The 22645-nt window shown below is 36.2% G+C and overlaps 1 protein-coding gene across 1 annotated transcript; it reads right to left on the reverse strand.

The window, feature by feature from the left end:
- Nucleotides 1-2856: 2856 nt before the first annotated feature.
- vps33b (VPS33B late endosome and lysosome associated) lies at nt 2857-22239 on the reverse strand. Its single transcript, NM_001014348.1, is given in 24 exon segments — nt 2857-3631; nt 3710-3832; nt 7482-7557; nt 7640-7741; nt 7844-7917; nt 10227-10359; nt 14543-14589; nt 14684-14738; nt 14816-14880; nt 14979-15053; nt 15604-15694; nt 15815-15901; nt 15986-16059; nt 16167-16244; nt 18502-18592; nt 18682-18786; nt 19924-20018; nt 20098-20143; nt 20372-20439; nt 21292-21341; nt 21427-21488; nt 21656-21736; nt 21825-21938; nt 22224-22239. Coding segments are annotated over 23 exon segments (1854 nt in total). The 5' UTR covers nt 21921-21938; nt 22224-22239; the 3' UTR covers nt 2857-3551.
- Nucleotides 22240-22645: the final 406 nt, after the last annotated feature.

The raw sequence follows: 22645 nt of genomic DNA on the forward strand, positions 1-22645 counted from the left end.
ATTATAAGCCAGTCATCGAGATAATTAGGTATGTGGACACCCACGAGCCGAAGAGGCACTACGGCGCACACTCCGTGAGCTTGGTGAAAACCCGCAGAGACAGGAAAAGCCTGAAGGGTAGGACCATGTACTGCCATGCTTGACTTTCGAACGCAAACCGAAGAAACAATCAATGGCATGGAAGAATGGAAACACGAAAGTATGCATCCTTCAGGTTTATAGGTGCAAATCAATCCCAAGGATGGATGCATTGAAGTATGCATTTTTGTGTAAGCATCCTGAATAGCCTTAAAGGGCAGTGTAGCGCTAACCAGGGTGGCAGAGCTCATGCTATTGGCATCATCAGAGCAATGCCAGTAGTGGGGCAGCTTGAGAGGAAAGAGCTCACTCTAGAAAGCGGAGTGTCTCTTTAAAAAAGCTGAAAATAAGAGTTTGTCACTTACCTACCTCCCTGGATCTTAAAAAAAGGCAGGAGGAGAGAGAGAAAGGAGTTCGTCCTCTTGCACCCTTGGAGCCTGTGGCAATATGCTCCGGCACTGCAAGTTGGAAGCCGGCGCATCCCAGACTGGCAGGGCTCGGGCTTGCACACTGGAGAGAGAGAGAAAACTGCTCTTTTATTGAAAATGTGGTTACCACCGGCCCGGAGGCCAGCAGTGAGATGTTTTTTGTTGCTGATGTTGGTCCCGGTCCTCCACCGGGAAAAGAGCAGCTCCCCTTTTCTATGGGTGGCCTGTCTCAGGGACACTTCACAGTCTTCTTACCAGAATTAACAGCACCCTGAGGTGGGAGAATTTCCAACCTGTGGGGGCTTGTTGTTGCTGCTTAGCCAGTGGAGCAGGCTGCGGAGGCGGATCAGGTCTTGGTGCCACAGGTGGGCGACCTCGGCAGTGGGGGGATGTGGATGAGCTGACGGGAAGAGCAGTTTTCTGAGCCTGCAGATGAATGACCTCTCCCATCGCACTTTACTGCCGAGAACTCCAGGTTTAAGTCGCAGACGGTGTCACCGAATAAGCCTGACTGGTATATGGGTGCATTAAGAAAGCAAAATTTGTTAACGTTGCACATATCAGTCAGGTTAAGCCAGAGGTGTACCTGGACCACTAGTGTAGCCATCAACCTCCCCAGAGCATGAACAGACGACTTGGTGGTCATGAGAGCATAGTCAGTCACTGTGCAGAGCTCAGGCATTAAGCCAGGAGAGGAACCACCCTTGTGCAGCTCAGCCAGCTTCTGAACCTAGTGGCATTGATAGGTGACCATAGCATGTGGTCCATAGCGGCCTGGCACGCAGCAGTGTAGTCTTTGGCTATGAGAAACTCAGATAGCTTGCATGCCTTGGATAGGAGTCTAGGCTGTCCACTTCAGCTGGTGTCGCATTCCGGGCAAAGTTTGACCAAAATAGTGCGCTCAACCTCAGGAATTGCTTTGTACCCCCTGGCTGCTCGGGAAGAAAAAGGTGCCATTTGTGTCTGTGTTAACTCACTGTGCATCTCCGGAAAGAAGGGGATAAGGGGCTTGGAGGGTTTGACCCTCTTCTTCTCCCCCACGTAACACCCATCTAATTGGTGGTGGAACTGGTGGACAAGCCATCTCCATGCCCACCACTGAAGCAGCCCGGGTTAGCATGGCCAACATGTCTGATTCCAGATCCGAGACCTCACTCACAACCTCCATAGGGTGGTAGCGATTCCAGGATCGTTTTCATTCTGAAACGCTGATTTAAAACTAAAACGCACTAGTGTAAAAGGGGCCTTAGAGGGAGCACACTGTGAATTACTGAGGGGTCTGAAAGCCCGAAGGCAACATATGAGCCCCCACTGTGACCTTCAGGCTTACCCAAGTGCTAACCGACATACAGGGAGAAACTGCTATTTTAGTCACCAGTGAAATACCCAGGAGGAGGGAGGTAGACCCAGTCCTGCTGCCGCTGTATGCATTGTCTCCGGGACTACATGGAATACTGATTTCTTTCTGATACTGATAGCTTAGCAGAAGGTTCTCTTCAGTCTCTCGTGAGGCTCTGAAGTGAAAAGTCTAACAGTTGCTCCGCGTGCACTGGTTACATACTGTAGAGATCTGTTCAGTAGAGATCTGTTGGTGCTGTCTTTTGCAGATTGGAGTGGAGCAAAAGAAGGAGACTCACCAGGAGTGTCACTAGACCCCCTTTAATTTTGTGCAGTTTTTTAGCAACACCACTGACATGGATTGTTGCAAAACAAGATGGAGATTCCATTGCAGTAATTACATGGCAGAGTACATTTTTTATATTCTCCTGGATGTTGTATAAGTGTAGTGGTGTTTGTATCTGATTTTTATACAACACATCAACATATTTATACAAATAGCCAGGCCGGTATATAATCTTTGTAGGTTTTGTCAAACGAATCATCTTGTTCAAAAAAGTTTGTAGACATGGATGTATTGAAAAAGGTTTATTACATGCCGCCTTTTCTTCTGTTTTTCAGCAAGTTTTTGAACTTTCCCCACTTTATGAGCAAAAACTTTTGGAAGTCTATAAAAACTGTTTGGCCTTTATCTTTTTGGCTGATTTTAACAATTATAAACATTATAAAAGATAAATATTTTGATGTTCTGATAGCGATTCCACTGTAGAAGAATTACTTCCTACCCTCCATCTGAATTTTGCTCACCATCAATGACATCATGTGAAAACAACCTGTAGAATTAATTAACTATGGTTCATTCTTATCAGGGCAATTGCAGAAATCAGATTACTATTTCATAATGTATTTGAAAAATAAAATAAACATATTAAGTTTAACTTAAAAAGATACGCAATACTAAATCAGGGCAATGCACCACTTCACAGTGTACTCAATAACAGCTGACCAGAGATAAAAGTCACAGCGGACAGCAGTAACTTTAATGTGTTGAATCTGCACACTATGAACAGAGTACAAACATTTTTATAAAGTGCAGAACTGTATCACATTTGACACTTTTCTGTCCATAAATTCAGATGACACCTGTGTGGACGATTAAAGGGATAGATGTTCACCCATAAATGCCAATCCTGTCGTTATTTACTCAACCTCAAAAATATATATTAAGAGCTGGCTCTGTGTTTTGTTCCATAAAGTTTCTATCAAGACAAACATTCTACAAAATGTCAGATTGTATGTTCCATGAAAGAAACACAGTTATTAGGATGGTTCAATTTAAATTCAGTCACAATTGACTGGTTCTATACTAGCTTGAATATTTTGTTCTATTAAACACAAAAGAAGATATTTTGAAGAATGTTGAAAACCACTGACTTCCACAGTATTTTTCCCTCAACAGAACAAAAAAAAACAAGGGTGAGTAAACAATGACAGATCTCTTATTTTTGGGTGAACTATCCCTTAAAACGAGTCTGGAATGACATGAGGGGATAAACAATAAAGCAGATTTTTGATGTTATTTTCATCCCCTGTGAAAATAATTTGTGTTTAGTGGTGATTCTGATGTCAAAGACAATCAGGATGTATTCTGTCCTTCGTGCTCAGTCCTGAAATTGGTCATAAAGCGTCCTCCTGCGGAATGTTGACTCAAACATGTTTATCCAGTAAAGCTTCCAGAAGCCGTCCACTGTTGGTGATGGCTGTTGTGAGCACTATGAATCTGCAACCTTAAAATGCACAGTTTTATATTAACCACATTGTTAAGTAACCATGAAAAGGCAAAAATGCTTTCTTCAGTATTTTACCTCTTTCCTTGCCGAGGAATCGGAGTGCAGAGATCTCAGAGTAAGTGCAGCCACCAAGGAACATCACTAGGATGATCCTTTGACCATTACTTTTGTTCCTGGCTTCTGAACTACTGCTGCCACCTAAAAATACAAGAGGGGCAAATAAGAGGAAAAGGTAGGCTTGATAGAAAAACAAACAAATTAAATATTAATATAAAGTAGAAACTAAAAATATACCAAGATTAGGTATCTTTTTAAAAATATTTTTTGCTAGTGGATACAAGACACGACTGTTCATTTATGTAAGTGAAAGTTATACCTCAAAACAATCTTTATACAGTGGACTACAAACCAGCAGGAACTGAAGAAGCTGCTACAATAAGTCTGAGAAAATACTGAAGTTCAGGTTTTGCATGAACCTGGCTCACAGCCGAAACTGCATGCTGTCATTGAGGGAAAGGCTGGCCCAGCAAAATATTGATAGTTATCATGACAATTTTGTTCTGTTAAGCTGTGAAGTACTGAGGACTTGCCATCATTTTATTACCATTTTTCTAAACTACAGCAAACAAACTGATGATGTAAAAGATGTGAAAGGTTGTTACAGTCCCTGTCTAATCGTAGTGTTTATTTGTTTTGCCCTTGTGTTTTTTCATTCCAGCCACTCCCCGTTAGTTTAGCTTTCCCCACTTTCCTGAGTTACTAGTTGCCTTGGATGTTCATTGTCTCCTAGGGATGTAACAATATTGTAAATACGGTCATACCGCAATTGTAATTTTTTTCAATATTACCGTAGGCGCATGACTCAATAAAACTATATTTCTGAGAAAAGTTTGCTTAGGCGAATGAAGCGAACGGGAAGTAGCGGGAACTACAATTCCCATCAGCCTAGGCGTGGCCATCATCCTTTGCGGTCTGTTGTCACTAAAGATCCAGTAATGCGGAAATGAAGTGTGTTGCTGGTAGCGGGGAAGAAAAATGGCTGGAAATGATCGAACCTAAAGCGGGTTTTAAATCGGATGTGTGGAAGCATTTCGGTTTCTATCTAAAAAGATACGAAAAAGGAGAAAAGGTGACAGACAAAGACAAAACCAGTATGCAGGCACTGCCAGACTGTGGTGAAATATAAGTGAATACGACTAAAAACAGTCATGGGGACTGCAGAAACACAGCACTCTTGTTAGATTGATGCAGACATTGACTTGTCTAGACACCTCTATCTCACTCATGGCTTGTCCTCTCAAGTGGTGGAAAGACAATGCACAACATTACCCACTGCTGTCAACCTCGGCTAAATCATATCTCTCTGTCCCAGAATCCTCAGTCCCAAATGAGAGGGTTTTTTTTCTGTTGCAGGGGACATGCCCAGAGATCCCAGCTTTTACCAGATTATAGTTATATGATAATTTTCCTTAAAAAGCCCATCTCTATCAAAGTGAGTGAGTGATTAAATGTTGAATGTGATGAGTTTTCAACAATACTTAATTGAAACTTTATTTTTTTTATATGGTTTAATAGGTTTTTGTTATTAAAATTGAAAAATTGAAGTTCCTGTTTCGAAACTTACAGATAGACGGCTAATTTGTATGTCATTGATATGTTCAGTGCTAAGGTAAATAAACACTTTTGGCACTTTTTTCGAATCTTCATTAGTTTTGTTTTTCCTGAAAATTATTTAATAAATACCGTGCTGTGCCATTCACACAGAGGTATTATCGTACCGTGAAATTCTGATATCGTTACATCAATATTGTCTCCACCATCTTGCTATCTAATTTACTCATTATCCCTTTGTCTAATTCACTATTATATATGCATATTATATATATGTTTAAGCCTTCAGTGTTTATAGCTTGTTTTTTGTTGTTTCCTTTGGTTTTGAAGCACTCACAAAATTCTGTTTGCTGTCTGTTTAAACTACTTGTATAAAATAAGCTGAAACAACACAATACTTGAAGTTGTTTTTAGGACAACCTATTTGTTTTATGTTCAATCCACTTACATTTGTAAAAACTAATAAGCTAACTTAATCGATATGTGTTATGACAACGTGATGGAATGTTCAAGTTTAAGTTCTATTTATTTATATAGCACATTTCCAACTGCCACAAGGCTGCACAAAGTGCTTTACAGAGAGAAAATAAACACATGATATGAGCATAAAACAGTTAAAACAGCAATAGGCACATAATAGGAAGGAACATAGAAAGAATGTCAATAAAGGAGCAAATAAAATAAAAAAATAATAAAAATATTTTTTTCCTAATTAAAAGATGCTACCACAGTTGACCAAAACTAACCTCGATTAAGAACATGACCGTTTTGATCCCCCTCCCCACTCCCATTACCCCCCCCCCCCCTTCTGAAAGGGAAGGACTTATGCTTCAAAAGACCTAGAAAATAAATGCGTCTTTAATTTAGACTTAAAAATAGGCAGCGACGAAGCCTTTTTTAGTTCTAATGGCAGGGCGTTCCAGAGGCGAGGACCTGCTATGGCAAAAGCGCGTTTGCCCCTACTTTTGAGGTGGGCCTTTGGAACTTTTAATAAAAACTGATAAGCGAAACACAAGTGTCTTTGAGAAGTGTAATTAACAATTAGTTGGGATAAATAATGAGGGCCTAGACCATGTAGGGCTTTATACACGAAGAGAAGGATTTTCAATTCGATTGTGTGGAACCTTGCATTTTTTACAATGTGGGTTTAAAGAAACTAATTGTTTGGCTGCATTTGGGCATTGCTCGCTATGTCCATCAACCTGCTACAAGCCACATGTACAATATATTAATACATTTCTAAACACAACAGTTTTTTTAATGAGTTATTAATATATTTTATAACCACCACTTTAAAATTATTTCACAAAGCTCAAACTCTGCCTAAACTAGAAGAGGCGGCAGTCTTTTATTCCAATATGATAATGTCTTTCCAACTGAAATGTAATATTGAGTAGGGGCAGAGTTTTATTGTCAGCTCCTCATTTTTTACTCGCAGCAAACTAAAGGCTGGAGGGGCGTGGCCATGCATATTTCATCAATTCGTCAAAATGACATCATCAGAGAAGGGCTGCCATTCCAGAGAGGAAGCAAATAGTTAGATTTTCAATAAAAATAATTTTTTTCGTGCTCACTAGCAAGTTCACTAGCATGTGGTATCATTTTATAAACTATATTCAAAACCATGTAGAAATGCATAAGGACAACTTGATACAACCATGTACTCTCTGGAAGTTGATGGAATAGTGTCGCTTACATTTATTTCTCCTTTTATTTATGTCATGTTATAGTAAAATATGCTGTAATGTCATTATGTATATAAAATATTTCATTCATTCGTTTTCCTTCGGCTTAATCCCTTTATTCATCAGGGGTCACCACTGCAAAATTAACTGCCAACTATTCCAGCATAGCTTTACACAGCGGATGCCCTTCCAACTGCAAACCAGTACTGGGAAACATCCATACACACTCATTCACACACATACTCTACGGCCAATTAGTTTTGTCAATTCACCTATAGCACATGTCTTTGGACTGTGGGGAAAACCGGAGCACCCGGAGGAAACCCACGCCAACATGTAGAGAACATGCAAACTCCACACAGAAACGCCAACTGGCCCAGTCAGGACTCGAACCAGTGACCTTCTTGCAACCACTGAGCCACCATGACGCCCTTAAAATTTTCTAAATGCAAATAAATTGTTCTTGCAAAATAAACATTGTGAATCTAGATTTCACACGGACATTAACAACAACATTTAACCTTTATGCTTAACAAATACTTTGTTCAAACCTGTTACAGCAAAGTCCTGTCCATTCAGCATGCGTGTGACCTCCTCCAGACCTGTCCACCCATCTCTCTCCAGCACCTGCGGGAGCACAGGCCACAAGCAAACCCTGTAAAATGCTGATCGGCAGCTGAATAACAGCAATAAGCGGTTAAAGTGTTACCTGTTCAATCAGTTTGCAGCTCAGGGGAATGTAAGCACCACTGAAAATATAAGCCATGTCTCGTGGAACGCGAAGGTCATATTCCTCACCAGACTTTGGCACCTGTACAAGTAGATTAGACGATCAGGATATAAATAATCAATCATAATTTGAAAATGTTTTTGGTTGTATTTAGTGATTAGTAAACTGTATATATGAACTAACCAGAGCCAGTCTTTTACTCAGAGCTCGGAAATTGCTCTTCTTAGCCAGTGAGGAGAAGGCATCCGTCAGCTTCCCTAAACAGAAACATCACTAATATGAATGTGCACATAATGGTCAATGTAATACAAATTAGAGCAAGAAAAAGCACAATAAAAGCCCCGTTTTCACTTGGTATTAAAGTGCATTTTAAGGGAACCAATCACAAGTGTTGTTAACATGCGTTTAGAAGTGTCTAGGGTGACCACTGTTGTTTAGATTTAAGCAAGACCCTTCTGTCTTATTTTTTCATGCTTTGCACCACTTTCATGAGAGTGTTCATTGCAAAACTAACATGGGACATGGCTTAGGCCAACACAAAATCTACACCCTCAGATATCAACATCAACAAAAATCACAGATTTGTTTACTTATGAAAAAGTACATTTATTTATGTGTATATTTATGTATATAAGCTGTTGTGTATTTATTGCAGTTAAATTATTGGTCAAATTACAAAGGTTTGGAGCATTTTTGTACAATATAATTTGTAACGGAATATTTTCTAATCGTAAACCTTAAAATAAGTCAATATATTTTTTTTTTCTTTTAGGTTTTCAGCTTCTATACCCTTAAAATCATTCTGCATAAATCTACAGATGATTTTTAAAAATGAGAAAGAAAAAAAAAATCACTCGCTGACAAAAAAAGTGACAAAATCTGTCAGGCCCTCAATGAATGTGAATGGTACTGAATGGTACTATAGTTCTGATCATAATCCTTTTGATACAATGCAGCAGGTATGAATATTTGTTTTAGTGCACTTTTCACATTGCATCCCATAATGATCATATGTCCAAAAGCAATCTGATTTCAACTACCTCTAGAGTTGGTCTAGAGCAAGGGTTCCCAAACTTTTCAGCCTGTGACCTCAAAAATAACAATGCCAGTGACTCGCGACTACCAAAATCCTCTGAGGTGGTTATTAATATAGAAACCTTGCATTTAATGGTGCACACACACCAATAGACCCAAGTTTATTCTTCGTTTATTTTATTTTTTATGTATGTTAGTGCTGTAAATGTGCCATAAGTTTAACCTGGTGGCATAAAATTAATCTGCTGCATCTGATGCTATTGCTGTGTCTTCAATATAATGTAATGACCCAAAGGGTCACAATCTACTAAAAAAAAAGGCTGTAACTATGAACTACTATTTTTATCTTCACTAGGTTATGGATAAAATATGATCATTTTAACGGTTTAATGAACTTAGATTTTTAGAAATCACCCTTCATTTTTCCATGACCCCCACTTTGGGAACCACTGGTCTAGAGTGGACAAGCTCAAACATTTACACCTGGATTAGTGTTTTCCTTGTGATCAGAAAGACAGAAATACATTTTAAAGGGATAGTTGAACCAAAAGTAAAAATTCTGCCAACATTTAATCACCCTTAACTTTTTTCAAACAAGAATGAGCTTCTTTTTATTATTTTCAAGACCCAAATATATATACACAGTTGAAGTCAGAATTATTAGCCCCCCTGCATTATTAGCGCCCCTGTTTATTTTTTTCACCAATTTCTGTTTAATGGAGGGAAGATTGTTTCAGCACATTTATAAGCATAATAGTTTTAAAAACTTATTTCTATTAACTGATTTATTTTATCTTTGCCATGATGACAGAAAATAATATTTTACTAGATATTTTTCAAGACACTTCTATACAGCTTAAAGTGACATTTAAAGGCTTAACTAGGTTAATTAGGTTAACTAGGCAGGTTAGGGTAATTAGGCAAGTTATTGTATAACGATGGTTCGTTCTGTAGACTATCAAGAAAAAAAATAGCTTAAAGGGGCTAATAATTTTGTCCCAAAAATGTTTTTAAAAAAATAATAACTGCTTTTATTCTAGCCGAAATAAAATAAATAAGACTTTCTCCAGAAGAAAAAATATTATCAGACATACTGTGAAAATGTCCTTGCTCTGTTCAACATTATTTGGGATATATATTATAAATATGAAAAAAAATTTAATTAAATCAAAAGGGGGCTAAAAATTCTGACTTCAACTGTATGTATGTATATATATATATATATATATATATATATATATATATATATATATATATATATATATATATATATATATATATATATATATATATATATATATATATATATAATCATCACAAAATAGCAACCATTGACTTCCACAGTTGGAAAAACAAATTCTACGTAAATGGAAATCAATGGTTATTCTGTGTTCAACAGAAAAAGAAAGAAACTCAAACTGATTTGGAAATTAAAGGTGAGTAAATGTTGACAGGCTTTGTTTCAACTCTCCCTTTCATAGCAGGTGTAAAAACAGAAAAACAGAGTAATTGCACTTGTCAGCATTCTCACCTGCAGTCTTGTCATTGACAAGTTTCCCTACTTTACTCTCCATGACTGTCAGTGTTTCTCCAGTTTGCTGTTCTTCCAACAGTCCCAGCTGCCTCAGGTTTGCAAACGTCAGTAGGTGCTCTATACCATAACTCTGAACAAGACAAACAACATACGGCATTACTGAAGATATAGGGCCTGATTTAATAAATAAATATGAGGCTACAATCCCATAGAACCAGAAATGAGAGTGTTTGGTTCTGTGAATGACCATGTGCAAATTACAGATATAGCTCATTTCAACATTGGCCAATACTATCTGCCAAGAAAAGTGCAAAAAAATAACATAATATGCCTTGGCGATTTCCCAGTGGTGTGTGGCAGCTGGAAAGGCATCCGCTGCGTAAAACATGTGCTGGATAAGTTGGTGATTCATTCCGCTGTGGCAACCCCAGATTAATAAAGGGACTAGGCCGAAAAAGAAAATGAATGAATGAACTAATGCCTAGGTGATCTACTGGGTGGGCCATTTATATGGATACATTAGATTTGCCGGCAGCTAGCTCTCTGCAACTCTCACATGGTCGCCCACTAAAGCTAAGCATGGCTGCGCCCGGTCAGTACCTGGATGGGAGACCACATGGGAAAGCTAGGTTGCTGCCGGAAGTGGTGTTAGTGAGGCCAGCAGGGGGCGCCCAAGATGCGGTCTGTGTGGGTCCTAATGCCCCAGTATAGTGACGGGGATGCTATACTGCTCAGTGAGCGCCGTCTTTCGGATGAGACGTTAAACCAAGGTCCTGACTCTCTGTGGTCGTTAAAACTCCCAGGATGTCCTTCGAAATAGAGTAGGGGTTTAACCCCGGCATCCTGGCCAAATCTGCCCACTGGCCTCTGTCCATCATGGCCTCCTAACCATCTCTATATTCCAATTGGCATCATCACTCTGTCTCCTCTCCACCAATCAGCTGGTGTGTGGTGTGCGGTCTGGCGCAAAATGTCTGCCGTCGCGTCATCCAGGTGGATGCTGCACACTGGTGGTGGATGAGGAGATTCCCCCCATGTGTAAAGCGCTTTGAGTGTCCAGAAAAGCGCTATATAAATGTAAGGAATTATTATTATTATTACTATTAATAAAATGGGTTGGTGATATTAACGATCTGTTTGTGGAACATTAGTATATGTGAGGGGGCAAACTTTTCAAGAAGGGTGGTGACCATGGTGGCTATTTTGAAGTTGGCTATCTTGGATCCAACTTTTGTTTTTTAATAGGAAGAGGGTCATTTGACACATCAGACTTATTGGGAACTTCATAAGAAATTCAATGGTGTGCTTGGTTTTATTGTAACTTCCTTCTTTCATGAGTTATTTACATGTTTTTGACCACTTATAAAATGTGTTCAATGTGCTGCCCATTGTGTTGGATTGTCAATTCAACCCTCTTCTCCCACTCTTCACACACTGATAGCAACACCGCAGGAGAAATGCCAGCAGAGGCTTCCAGTATCCATAGTTTTCTCTTCCTATTGAAAAAACAAAAGTTGGATCCAAGATGGCCAACTTCAAAATGGCCACCATGGTCACCACCCATCTTGAAATGTTTGCCCCCTCACATATACTAATGTGCCACAAACAGGACGTTAATATCACCAACCATTCCCATTTTATAGAGGGGTATCCATTTAAATGGCCCACCCTGTATATGTGAAATTTCTTCCATGAAACTCAATGCGCACACAGGTTGATAGGTTCACCTAATTTGTTCCTGCGTCCTTAACTACATGGCACAGGACATTGGTTGCTGTCACCTCGGCAGCCAATGAGCTTGCTCCTTATCAGTTTAAATGCCCGATGTCATTTTACGCTGTCAAGCTGCGGCGCATTTTCGGAGACCCTTCTCCACCTCAGCTCCACCTGTGTTTAGATCTGCTACGGGGGGTTACATATATATTATGTTTGCAGCAGCGTGTTTTATTCTGAGACGGCATGCCTGTGTATATACTAGCAGAAGCAGGTCGTGGTATTTGCTCTACCATAATAAACAAAGCACCAGTGTAGCAGATCTATACCGCCAAGACCAAATACATCAACATTGCCATATTTTACTACTATACTAAATCTCGGGAGTATTCGTGACCGAAGTTTGTTTTCTTAGAATATTTACAATAAATAAACAGAAGTGGACAAAATTCTCTCTCTTCACTGTAAACATGTATTTCTTAACAAACATGTTTTTTGTCTTGTTTCTAGTCCAAAAAAAAAAAAATTAAATCAAAAAGCATTTCTAGACAGGCAAAAGAAATAATATGTCAGAATTTAGTTTTTTTTTAAAACAAGCAAATTATGGGGTAAGCAAAATAATCTTGTTTTTCCTTTTGACATAAGATTATTTTTCTTACCCCATTGGCGGATTATTTTGCTTGTTTTAAGAAAAAACTCACTTAATATTGGCAGATTATTTCTTAAAACAAGACAATATGTTTTGCTTGTCTAGAAAATTATTCTTGATTTAAGAATTTTTAGATATTAGACAAGAAACCAGACAAAAAATCTAAGTAAGAAAAGCATTTTTTGCAGTGTTAACCATTGGCAAATTCTTTTGCTTGTTTTAAGGAAAAACTTGGTTAATTACAGAATATTTTTCTGAAATTAAGATAAAGATTCTTTTGATATTTGGACAAGAAACAAGACAAAACATCTAAGTAAGAAAAGTATTTTTGCTGTGTTCTACCGCACACTCTCTGAGATTATGTACTTCTATGTTTGCATTTGAAGTGAAGCTCAAACAAATGCATATGAATTTTTTTTCTGTACATCTAGCCCATGTTTGCTAAAATAGCTTGAGTAATTTCAGATCATTCACTTCAGGATTTTACTCAAAGAGAAAGTTCACCTAAAAATGAAAATTCTTTCATTATTTACTCATCCTTTATTTGTTCCAAACATTTTAATTTCTTCTGTTAAACACACAGAAGACATTCTTTTTTCATTTGTTCCTACTATGGACTTTTTTTCCTACAATCTTTGTATATCTTGTTCTGCGTTCAACAGAAGGAATAAATTCATAAAAGTGATTTTTGATTAAATGAATGGTGAGCAGGGCTTTACATTAGCACCCGCCAATCCGCCAAATGTGGGTAGACTTCGGCGGTGGCGGGTAAGACAGATACTCCATAGCCACTTTGGCTGGTTAAAAATAATTTTCCCAGATAATAATTCTTAAAAGCAGGGTTTGACAATAAGGATGGTCCAATATGCATGCACAGGCGATCGAGAAGCAACACGATTGACAAAAATAATTGCGTTCACAACTTCGCGTGAGCAAAGCAGGTGAATACCGAATGATAATCACTCGCGCTAACAGCTGTGATGCGCACGACTGTTTATAACTTGTGCGCGCTCCCGTTTCCTTTTGCGAAGCAACTGTGTGTAGAAACGATTCTCTTTCTCTTACGAGAATCGATTCTCTTTCAAATACACTGGACAAAAGGGAGGAACATGCACCTACAGTTTGCTGCTTTCAAGAGTTCCAGAGTTGACTTATTGTAAGCAGCGCCAGTTGCTATCGGTTTAACCATTCTTTGAAAAGATCATTTATGGGCCTATCATTAACCATGCGTGTGCGATCATCCTTTTATTATCACACAGTATATTTTTTACCTGCATTCTTTTGCATTAATATGGTTTAATTATTATTATTTTTTACAATAACATGGCTTTAATGGGAGAATAACTCCCCATTTATGTGGTTAACTGGTGATCTGGGACCTTTAGCCAGGACATATGACTGTGCATATGTTTTGTTAAATAAAAAGTATAGTATTCAGTTATATTTAGCATGTTTTCACACATTTTTCAAAAATTTGTGGCTAAGAAATAATTAACTGTTTATTTATGGTGTGGTTAGAGATAAATTGGATAAACCCTTCATTTTGGGCTTATGAAAACTAATTGTAATATATGAAACCCTGACCCATTTGCTCATGATTATTGAGCAAGCTCATACACGACACACAAAAAGTGAAATGCATGAGGAGGCATGTAGAGATAACGCAAACTCTAAATCAAGTAATTTTAGCATGTCAAAGTCATATTTATGTGTATAAAATATATTTTCCCAACAATAAAATTGTGGCTAGTGAAAATGGCGAGTGGCTAGTAATGATGGAAAACTACTAGCCACATTGGCTGGTGGTCAAAAAAGTTAATGTTAAGCCCTGATGGTGAGAAATGTAGATTTTTGGGTGAGCTATTCCTTTTAGAAAAACAAGTAATAATACAAATTCATGACGAGTGATGTAAATAAACTCATAAGCGTACATTTTAAAATGACAACATACCTGAAGGTACTGAGCTTTAAGAGATCGATAGTCTTTGGACAGAAGGCCTGTCGGAGGATTAAATGCAATCATTCATCAAAAGATTCTGACATAAACAAACCTAAATCATGTATTTAGTATAAAGGCGTAAACCAGACTCACCATTTTCTGTGATAGACAACAGACAAAGGAGTCTAAGGCTATCAATCATCGACACCTGATAGAAAGAGTTTCTCAAGCATGATTATTATTGTAGCATCATTATACTAGAGTGTAATCTTTAATTTCTCATACCTGTCTGTTGATATGTTCTTCAATGTAAGCAATACATTCCCGGATCTCAAAGCCTTCAAGTAATGCTAAAAGATGAACAAAGGGAAGAAAATATAAATAAATTGGTAAAGTTATAGCTACGATGTATTGAATGATCTCATATCAATAAAAAAAAAAATCCTACAATGTTCAGTTTTCAACAATTCCTGGAAATCTTGCTTTGTTTTCTTCTTCATTATGGATTCGCTTGCACCAATATCTATAACGGAGGAAAAATGTTAATTTCAGGATTCTTTAATCATCTTTAAAGGTCCTGTGAAATTAAGATTTTAGTATCAATATGTTAGCTTTGCGGATATCTTTAAGGTAGTGTACTCCAAAACAAACTAAATCCACATTTAGAATATATAAACCTGATATAAACATCCTCCTCATACTTCAGCTTCCCATCAAATCAAATGCTCCTAGTATCTGACCTGCCCCACCTACTTCAAGACGTTTCTCATTTGCTTTTCATTTGATACGCTTGAGCTCAACCACACTCACTGGCAGATGTGATTAAACAAAACACTATTGGCTGTTTTTTATAAAGGGGAGGGGCTATTCTATGCCCCTCCCTCTTTACATGTTTAATTGAGATTACGTCAAACATCAAATAAAAAAAGTGCAAATTTCACGGGAACATTAACATATAACACTACAAATTATTTTACTTATTTCACTTATGACCATTTTCAACGAATCCTTGCTAAATAAAAGTATTAATTTATTATTCAGAAATCTTTAATAGTAGTGTATACAAAACCTACGAAGACTAAGAAGACGATGTTCCTGTTTGAGTCCTTTCAGTTCATCTGCAACAAACGCCTTCATCTGCTGGATGTCCATCCCACGCCGTTTCTGTTAACAATTTGCATTTTTGTTTTTTATTGTCACACTGCTAAAATGTCGAAATGTTTTTTACATTAATGTGCGCTACAAAAACACACGCCATCTGTAGCCTTACATCATGACACTTACATCATATGCGGTCTGAAGATTTTTAGCCTTCTGACTTAAAAAGCCAAACACATTGGAAAAATGTTCATTCCTTATTTCATTGAACACCTGATGAATCAAAACAAAGAAAGTTTTTTTTTACATAGCTGCTTCTAATCATGGTCAACTTAATGACGTCTGTGTGACTCTTACTTTATCTTGAGAGTTAAGCATCACTTTGATACTCTTGTCAGAGGAAGTGACATCAGGGCCAAACTCCACACTGCCTATTAACAATATAAACAAATGACAAGGGATGAACTTGAAGATCTCAGAATGAAAGATTTCAGAATGTTTTCGCTAAACATGTTGTGAACGGATTCTGATGACTTACTACATTTTATTCTGAAAATGTCATCCACCAATCCCTCGTAAACCACTTGAGAGCAGAGAGGAGTAACAAAATCCACATCTAAAACAGCAAAATCAGACCTGGATATAAGTTGTCATTACATATTTAATAAAATTATGCAAACTGTAATTGGGTAAATATATATATATATATATTTTCTGCACTATAATGTGTCCTGTTTAATTTAAGGTTTTTTTTCTGAGCGAATGAATAATGATTACTATACAATTTTACCAAGATTAACAGGTCACACTTTACAATAAGATTTATTAGTTAATGTGCAATTAATGCATTTACTAACATGAACAAACAATGAACAATACATTTACTACTGTATTTGTTCATGTTAGTTCACGTTAGTTAATGAAAATACATTAGTTCATTGTTAGTTCATGTTAACTCAGTGCATTAACTAATGTTAACAAGCATGAACTTGGATGTTAATAATGCATTAGTAAATGTTCAATTATGCTTAATAAATGCTGTACTTGTGTTGTTCATGATTAGTTCATGTTAGTAAATGCATTAACTGATGAACCTTATTGTAAAGTGTTACCAATTAACAAAAGACACCCATTACATATCTATACATGTAAGAATAGTTTCTATATCAAAATATCTTGTCTTTATATTCACATTAAAAAAAAAAATTTGATGTCAAAATAAAAACTATTTAATGATCACAGTATTGGTAAGGGCTGGGCTATATGTCCACTTCACTTAATGTTTATTTCTATAATGCTTTTACAATGTAGATTGTGTCAAAGCAGCTTAGCATAGAAGTTCTATTAAATTGAAACTGTCAGTCCAGTTTTCAGAGTTGTAGTTCAGTTCAGTGTGGTTTAATTTTCACTGCTGAATGTTACCACAGAATACATTGTGTACTGTAAAAAAATGGTTTATTCCATGTATACCATTAAACGTAAAGATTTGAGCACTAAACTCGCTCAAGAAGTCATTGCGACTGGAGGTGGGAAGTGCAGCATTTTATATAGGTTTAGTATTAAAGTTCAGAGATACCATTAAACGTAAAGATTTGAGCACTAAACTCGCTCAAGAAGTCATTGCGACTGGAGGTGGGAAGTGCAGCATTTTATATAGGTTTAGTATTAAAGTTCAGAGATTTAACTTATTAACCTCAGAAGTTTTCCTAAATGAAACGGTGAATATAAACATCACCATGAAAATCTTAATAAAGGCATAAACACATTAAGGGTGTTTATTTGCTAAAGTTCATATTAAAATCTGTTTTACTTGTATTGTGCAACATATATTTGTAAAGCCTTTATGCATAGTATATATTGTGAAAAAGGGCAAAACAATAAACCGTTGTATGAATGCTGTAATGTTTAAATACATTTTCCATTAAAAATGCGTGAAGGTCATGTGACCATCAGGAAAAACGCAGCATCTTATTTCTCACAGGACGCATTGTGTTCTCGCGGTCCCCTGAGTTCGTTCTTCCAAGGTGACCTGGCAAGACCGGCCTTTACAAGAAAACAGGTTTGTTCTCTGCGTTCTTGGAATTAAGAAACAGCCTGAAATTGTAATCGTTTATATTTTGTATTTTTGAAGGGAAAAAAAACTGTTTGATATTTCCTCAAATTGTTTACATTTTTTTCTCGTTACTCACCTGGCATACTGTATATTTCATATCTGTAAGAAGTTGTTTCTTGAGAAGTGTTTATATAAATAAGTTCTGTCCACAATAAACTGAAAAGTGACATACAGTGGGATGCAGTTGTTGTTCATCTTAAGTCATATTTTGTTTATTTTGCACATTTATTATATAAAGCCCTTTTGTGAATTTTCTGGAATAACTACCTTTAGAAAATCTATATTGTGAAAGAAATGGTTACAGTAAAATAAACTCATACTGTGAAATACAATTTTGATCATACAGCCCAGTACAGTACAGCCCATAAATACCAATTGTTCATTTAAATCTTTGCTCTCATAAATTTGTACAAATATTATTTAACAAAAATAAACTTTTAATCGTATAAAATGTAATCACATTAAGTTTAATTCATTCTTTTATTCATTTTATTAAATGTATGTCAGAATGAGAATATTGTTTCAATATTACATGTATAGATCTGTCACGCAAAGTGATGATGTAATAATATTTTGACTTTTTATTTGAAAAAAAGGAGTTTTGAAACATTAATTTAAGCACTTTAAATAATTATCATTTCTGCATTTATAAAATTACATTTTGTTTACTTAAATGTGGACACAAAAACGAAAGATTTCAACTCTGACACAATTCCACAAGTGAAAAAAATGCAAATGCATCTGATTTCAAATTACTGACCTCTGTCGATAAGAAATACTTTGGCAAATTCAGGTTGTCTTGTTCTTTGTTCACCCTCCTCCATTAGTTCCCTCCAGGATTCATACACCATCTTTATAGAAAGACATATGGCATGTAAATCTGCATTTCATCAACTGAAATATAAACTTTTTGAAGGTAAAGTTGTCTACTAATCCTCACCTTGGCACATCTTCCAATCCCATAAACCTTTGAGAAGGAACCATAGACAGACTGTAAAAGATGTAAAGCACCCCCTCCAGTGGTCACCCAGCGCTGGTCTCCCTCCTTATAAATACAAACGTTATTATTTACACACAATGTGAAGCACATATCCAACACATAAGTTATCATTCATGTTTTTTTTTTCTCTTCAACAAAGCATTTAAGCAGAGATGTTCAAACTTGGGCCTGTGGGCCAAAGTTGGCCTATGATAACCTTTGATTTGGCCCACCATTCTATCTAAGAAGAGAAGGAGAATGAAGGAGAGCATCTGGGAAAATGCTTTTAACAGAAATCATCATTTTGAATTTAACGGAACATTTTTTGTTTGTTTTATTGTTGAGTTGAGCTACAAAAAAAGCAAACTGAAATTAAACATTTCAAAAATTGTAAATTAATCAGATAAAAAAAAAGGAAATATTGTTTCTCAACGGATATAGGACAATGCACAAAATATCGCAAGCAAATCAGTGCAAAAGCTCGACTTGTGTATTATTCGGCATTGAACTCCATTGTGTAATAAATTGGATTTTATTTTGTTTTTATTGTAATACGTTCATTATATCTATATTATTTAGTAATTATACTGCATTAGTTCATATAAAGCAATGTTTTCTAGTCTTTTATATATATATATATATATATATATATATATATATATATATATATATATATATATATATATATATATATATATAGGAACATAAATTACTCATGACAAACTTTAATGTAATACAGTTTGCTATTTTTATCTTCGGCCCACAGCCCTCAATGAAGTTTGGATTTTGGCCCTTCATAAGAAAACGTTTGGGCACCCCTGCATTAAAGGGATAGTTCACTCTAAATGATAATAAGCTCATCATTCTCCCTCATGGGCACCTTTTGTAATGCTGCTTTGGAACAATATTTATTGTAAAAAGCGCTATACAAATTAACTTGAATTGAATTTAATCTGTTTTTATGCGAGGTAAAGCTCTTTTTTTCATAAAGGAAAGCAGGTCAATGGGTGCCAGCAGTCAGCATTACTCAAAATATCTTCTTTTGTGTTCAACAGAATAAAGAAACTCAAACAGGTTTTAAACAAGCGATGATATCCTTTTCATTTGGGGGTGAACTATCCCTTTAAGTTCAAAACATGACACTTAAAAAATAAAAAGTGTTGTTATTTTGCACACAATGTATGGCATCAATAACATCAATACCAGAAAGTTATCTCTGAAGAACTCTGGCAGCTCTAAGCTGAGGATATCGTCATCCAGAGGAAGAATGTAGAAATTCCATTCATCGGTTGTAACATCTGAGAAAGAGTGTCCTTGTTAATGTCTGTCAAATGTAGCTAAAAATAAAGCTTGAAACATTGAGCACATTTAACTCACCTCCATAGACACCCTGTTCCTCCAAAACTGTTTCACAGGCATAAAACTGTAAAGAAGATCATAACCTAACAGTCAGAAATCTAAATAAATATGTAGCACATTTAAACATGATTACCAAAGCACAAGATAATTTAAATTTAAATTAGATTAGATTCAACTTTATTGTCATTACACATGTACAAGTACAATGCAACGAAATGCAGTTGAGGTCTAACCAGCAGTGCAATAGCAACAGGTATAAGTTATAAAGTGCAGTTATAGAAAAACTAGTTACCTTTTGTGGGGTAAATATGATCTTATATCTTCTGAATCGTCCAGCTACCTTGTCTGAATTAACTAAATCTGTAAAGAAGTTAAAACAAATTATCAAACTATACTTAATGCTTTTTTAAAATCATACAATACCAACAGTTAAAGGCAAAATTATTAGGCCTCCTGTGAATTATTTTTTTTTCAAATATTTGTCAATACATTTTTTAAACATAACAGTTTTATTACCTAATTCCCAATAAATAATTTATTTTGTCTCCAACATAATAACAGTACATAATATTTTTTTTCTAGTTATTTTGCAAGATACTATTAATCAGCTTAAAGTCTCATTTATAGGCTTAATTAGGTTAACTAGGCAAGTTAGGTTAATTAGACAAGTCATTGGACAACAGTGGTTTGTTCTGTAACCAATTTTTTTTTATAAAAAATTACTTCTTATTAGTCCTAAAATAATTAAAACAGCTTTTATTCCAGCTAAACAAAAAAAATCCTTCTCTCGAATAAAAAGTTTGTATAGCAAAAACTGTAAAAATGTCCTTCCCTCCATTAACCATCATTTGGAAAATTCATTCATTAATTTTTCTTTGTCTTAGTCTCTTTATTCATCATATTCCAGCTACAGCCCAGCACTGGGAAACACCCATACACTCTTGCATCCACACATACACACTACGGCCAATTTAGTTTATTCAATTCACCTATAGCGCATGTCTTTAGACTGTGGAGAAAACTGAAGCACCCGGAGGAAACCCACGCCAATAAGGGGAGAACATGCAAATGCCAGTGCAATGGCGACAGTGCTAACCACTAAGCCACAGTGCCACCCTCATTTGGAAAATATTTAATAACAAAATTTTCACAGATGGGATTATAATTTTGCATTCAACTGCATATAGCCATGTAACTCCAAACAGTACCAACCTGAAATCCACTTCACAGTTTGTATTCTAGGACGTATGAGAAAGCACAGCCTGTACACAAGAGAGAATATGAATATTTTAAAGAAGAACCCATGTATAACCAAAACTCCCTTAATGAACATGTGAATTTACTTACTGGTCTGAACTGCTGACGATTGGTTTAAGCTCAACTTTGTATAGTTTGTCGACTTCATGTTGCTACAAGGCAAAATCAGATATGGATGTTAAATTATTAGTGTGTGTATGTGTGTGTGTGTGTGTGTGTGTGTGTGTGTGTGTGTGTGTGTGTGTGTATATTGCTTCTTTCTAAAAAATTATATAAACTGCAAATCATTTCCCAAACCTTGTTGTATAAGATAACACACCTTTAGGATTGTGACATTTGCAATTCGATCTAGAGGACTCATCAAATCTGCATCAATAAATAAATCCTTCTTCCCTGGCAACTGTAAAAACAAAAACAACAATACATGTTGGCACTTAACAATGAAAATACACAAGAAAAAGCTTCTTTTTTGTGCACGTTTTGTTCACCTGTTCCAGCAGAAAGATGAGCTGGTCTCTTGCCAGTCTTTTGAGCAATGAGAAGTCGGGCAGCTCAGGAGCATCTCTCCTCTCTGTCTGTGCCATATGGACAGATCCTGACAGCTGGACAAACATGTAAAACATTTGTGTTTAAGCATTTCTGCCCCTCCGATATGTGGAAGCTGCATGTACCGAATGCTGAATGTAAACAACTCCTGTCACAATTCTGCTTATGTCACTAAAGGCTGGTTTTCATACAGCAGCTCAGGTTAGTGTTTTATTTACACCGCTTGTCAGCAAACAGAATCGTCAAATCCTTACTTATTTCAGCCAAAATAATAACAGTAATATAGTCATGCAAATTCATTAATTATTGTATAAATAAAATACAGTAATTTCGTATAATACCTCGAACACCTTTTCCGGAAGTGGGTTTGCTATGTGACGGCTGACTCAGTGAAATTCTGAATCATTTTAGAAAGTCGGTTCTTTCGAACAGAAAAGTCAATTCAGTGATTCTTTTCAGCAAACCACGCCTTAACAGTTGTCATATGCAATCATTTGTTTTTACTAGCAGCAGATTATTTGTTGTTTGTTTGTTTGTTTGTTTGTTTGTTTGTTTGTTTGCTTGCTTTTTATTGTGTATTTATTTGTTTATTTGTTTGTATCAATAATTTATGTGATTAGTAACATAATTATTGACATCAAGAATTTATGTTTTGACTAGTGGAAATGTAATCCTTAGTATCAGAACTAATTAAAAATAGTTATTAGTGATGAAATAATAAAGTAAATAATAAGGTTGAGCAAAAATCAATCCTCAAAGAATG

Source organism: Danio rerio, chromosome 7 (assembly GCF_052040795.2).
Source record: "Danio rerio strain M-AB ecotype USA chromosome 7, GRCz13ab, whole genome shotgun sequence".
NCBI classification, from domain to species: domain Eukaryota; kingdom Metazoa; phylum Chordata; class Actinopteri; order Cypriniformes; family Danionidae; genus Danio; species Danio rerio.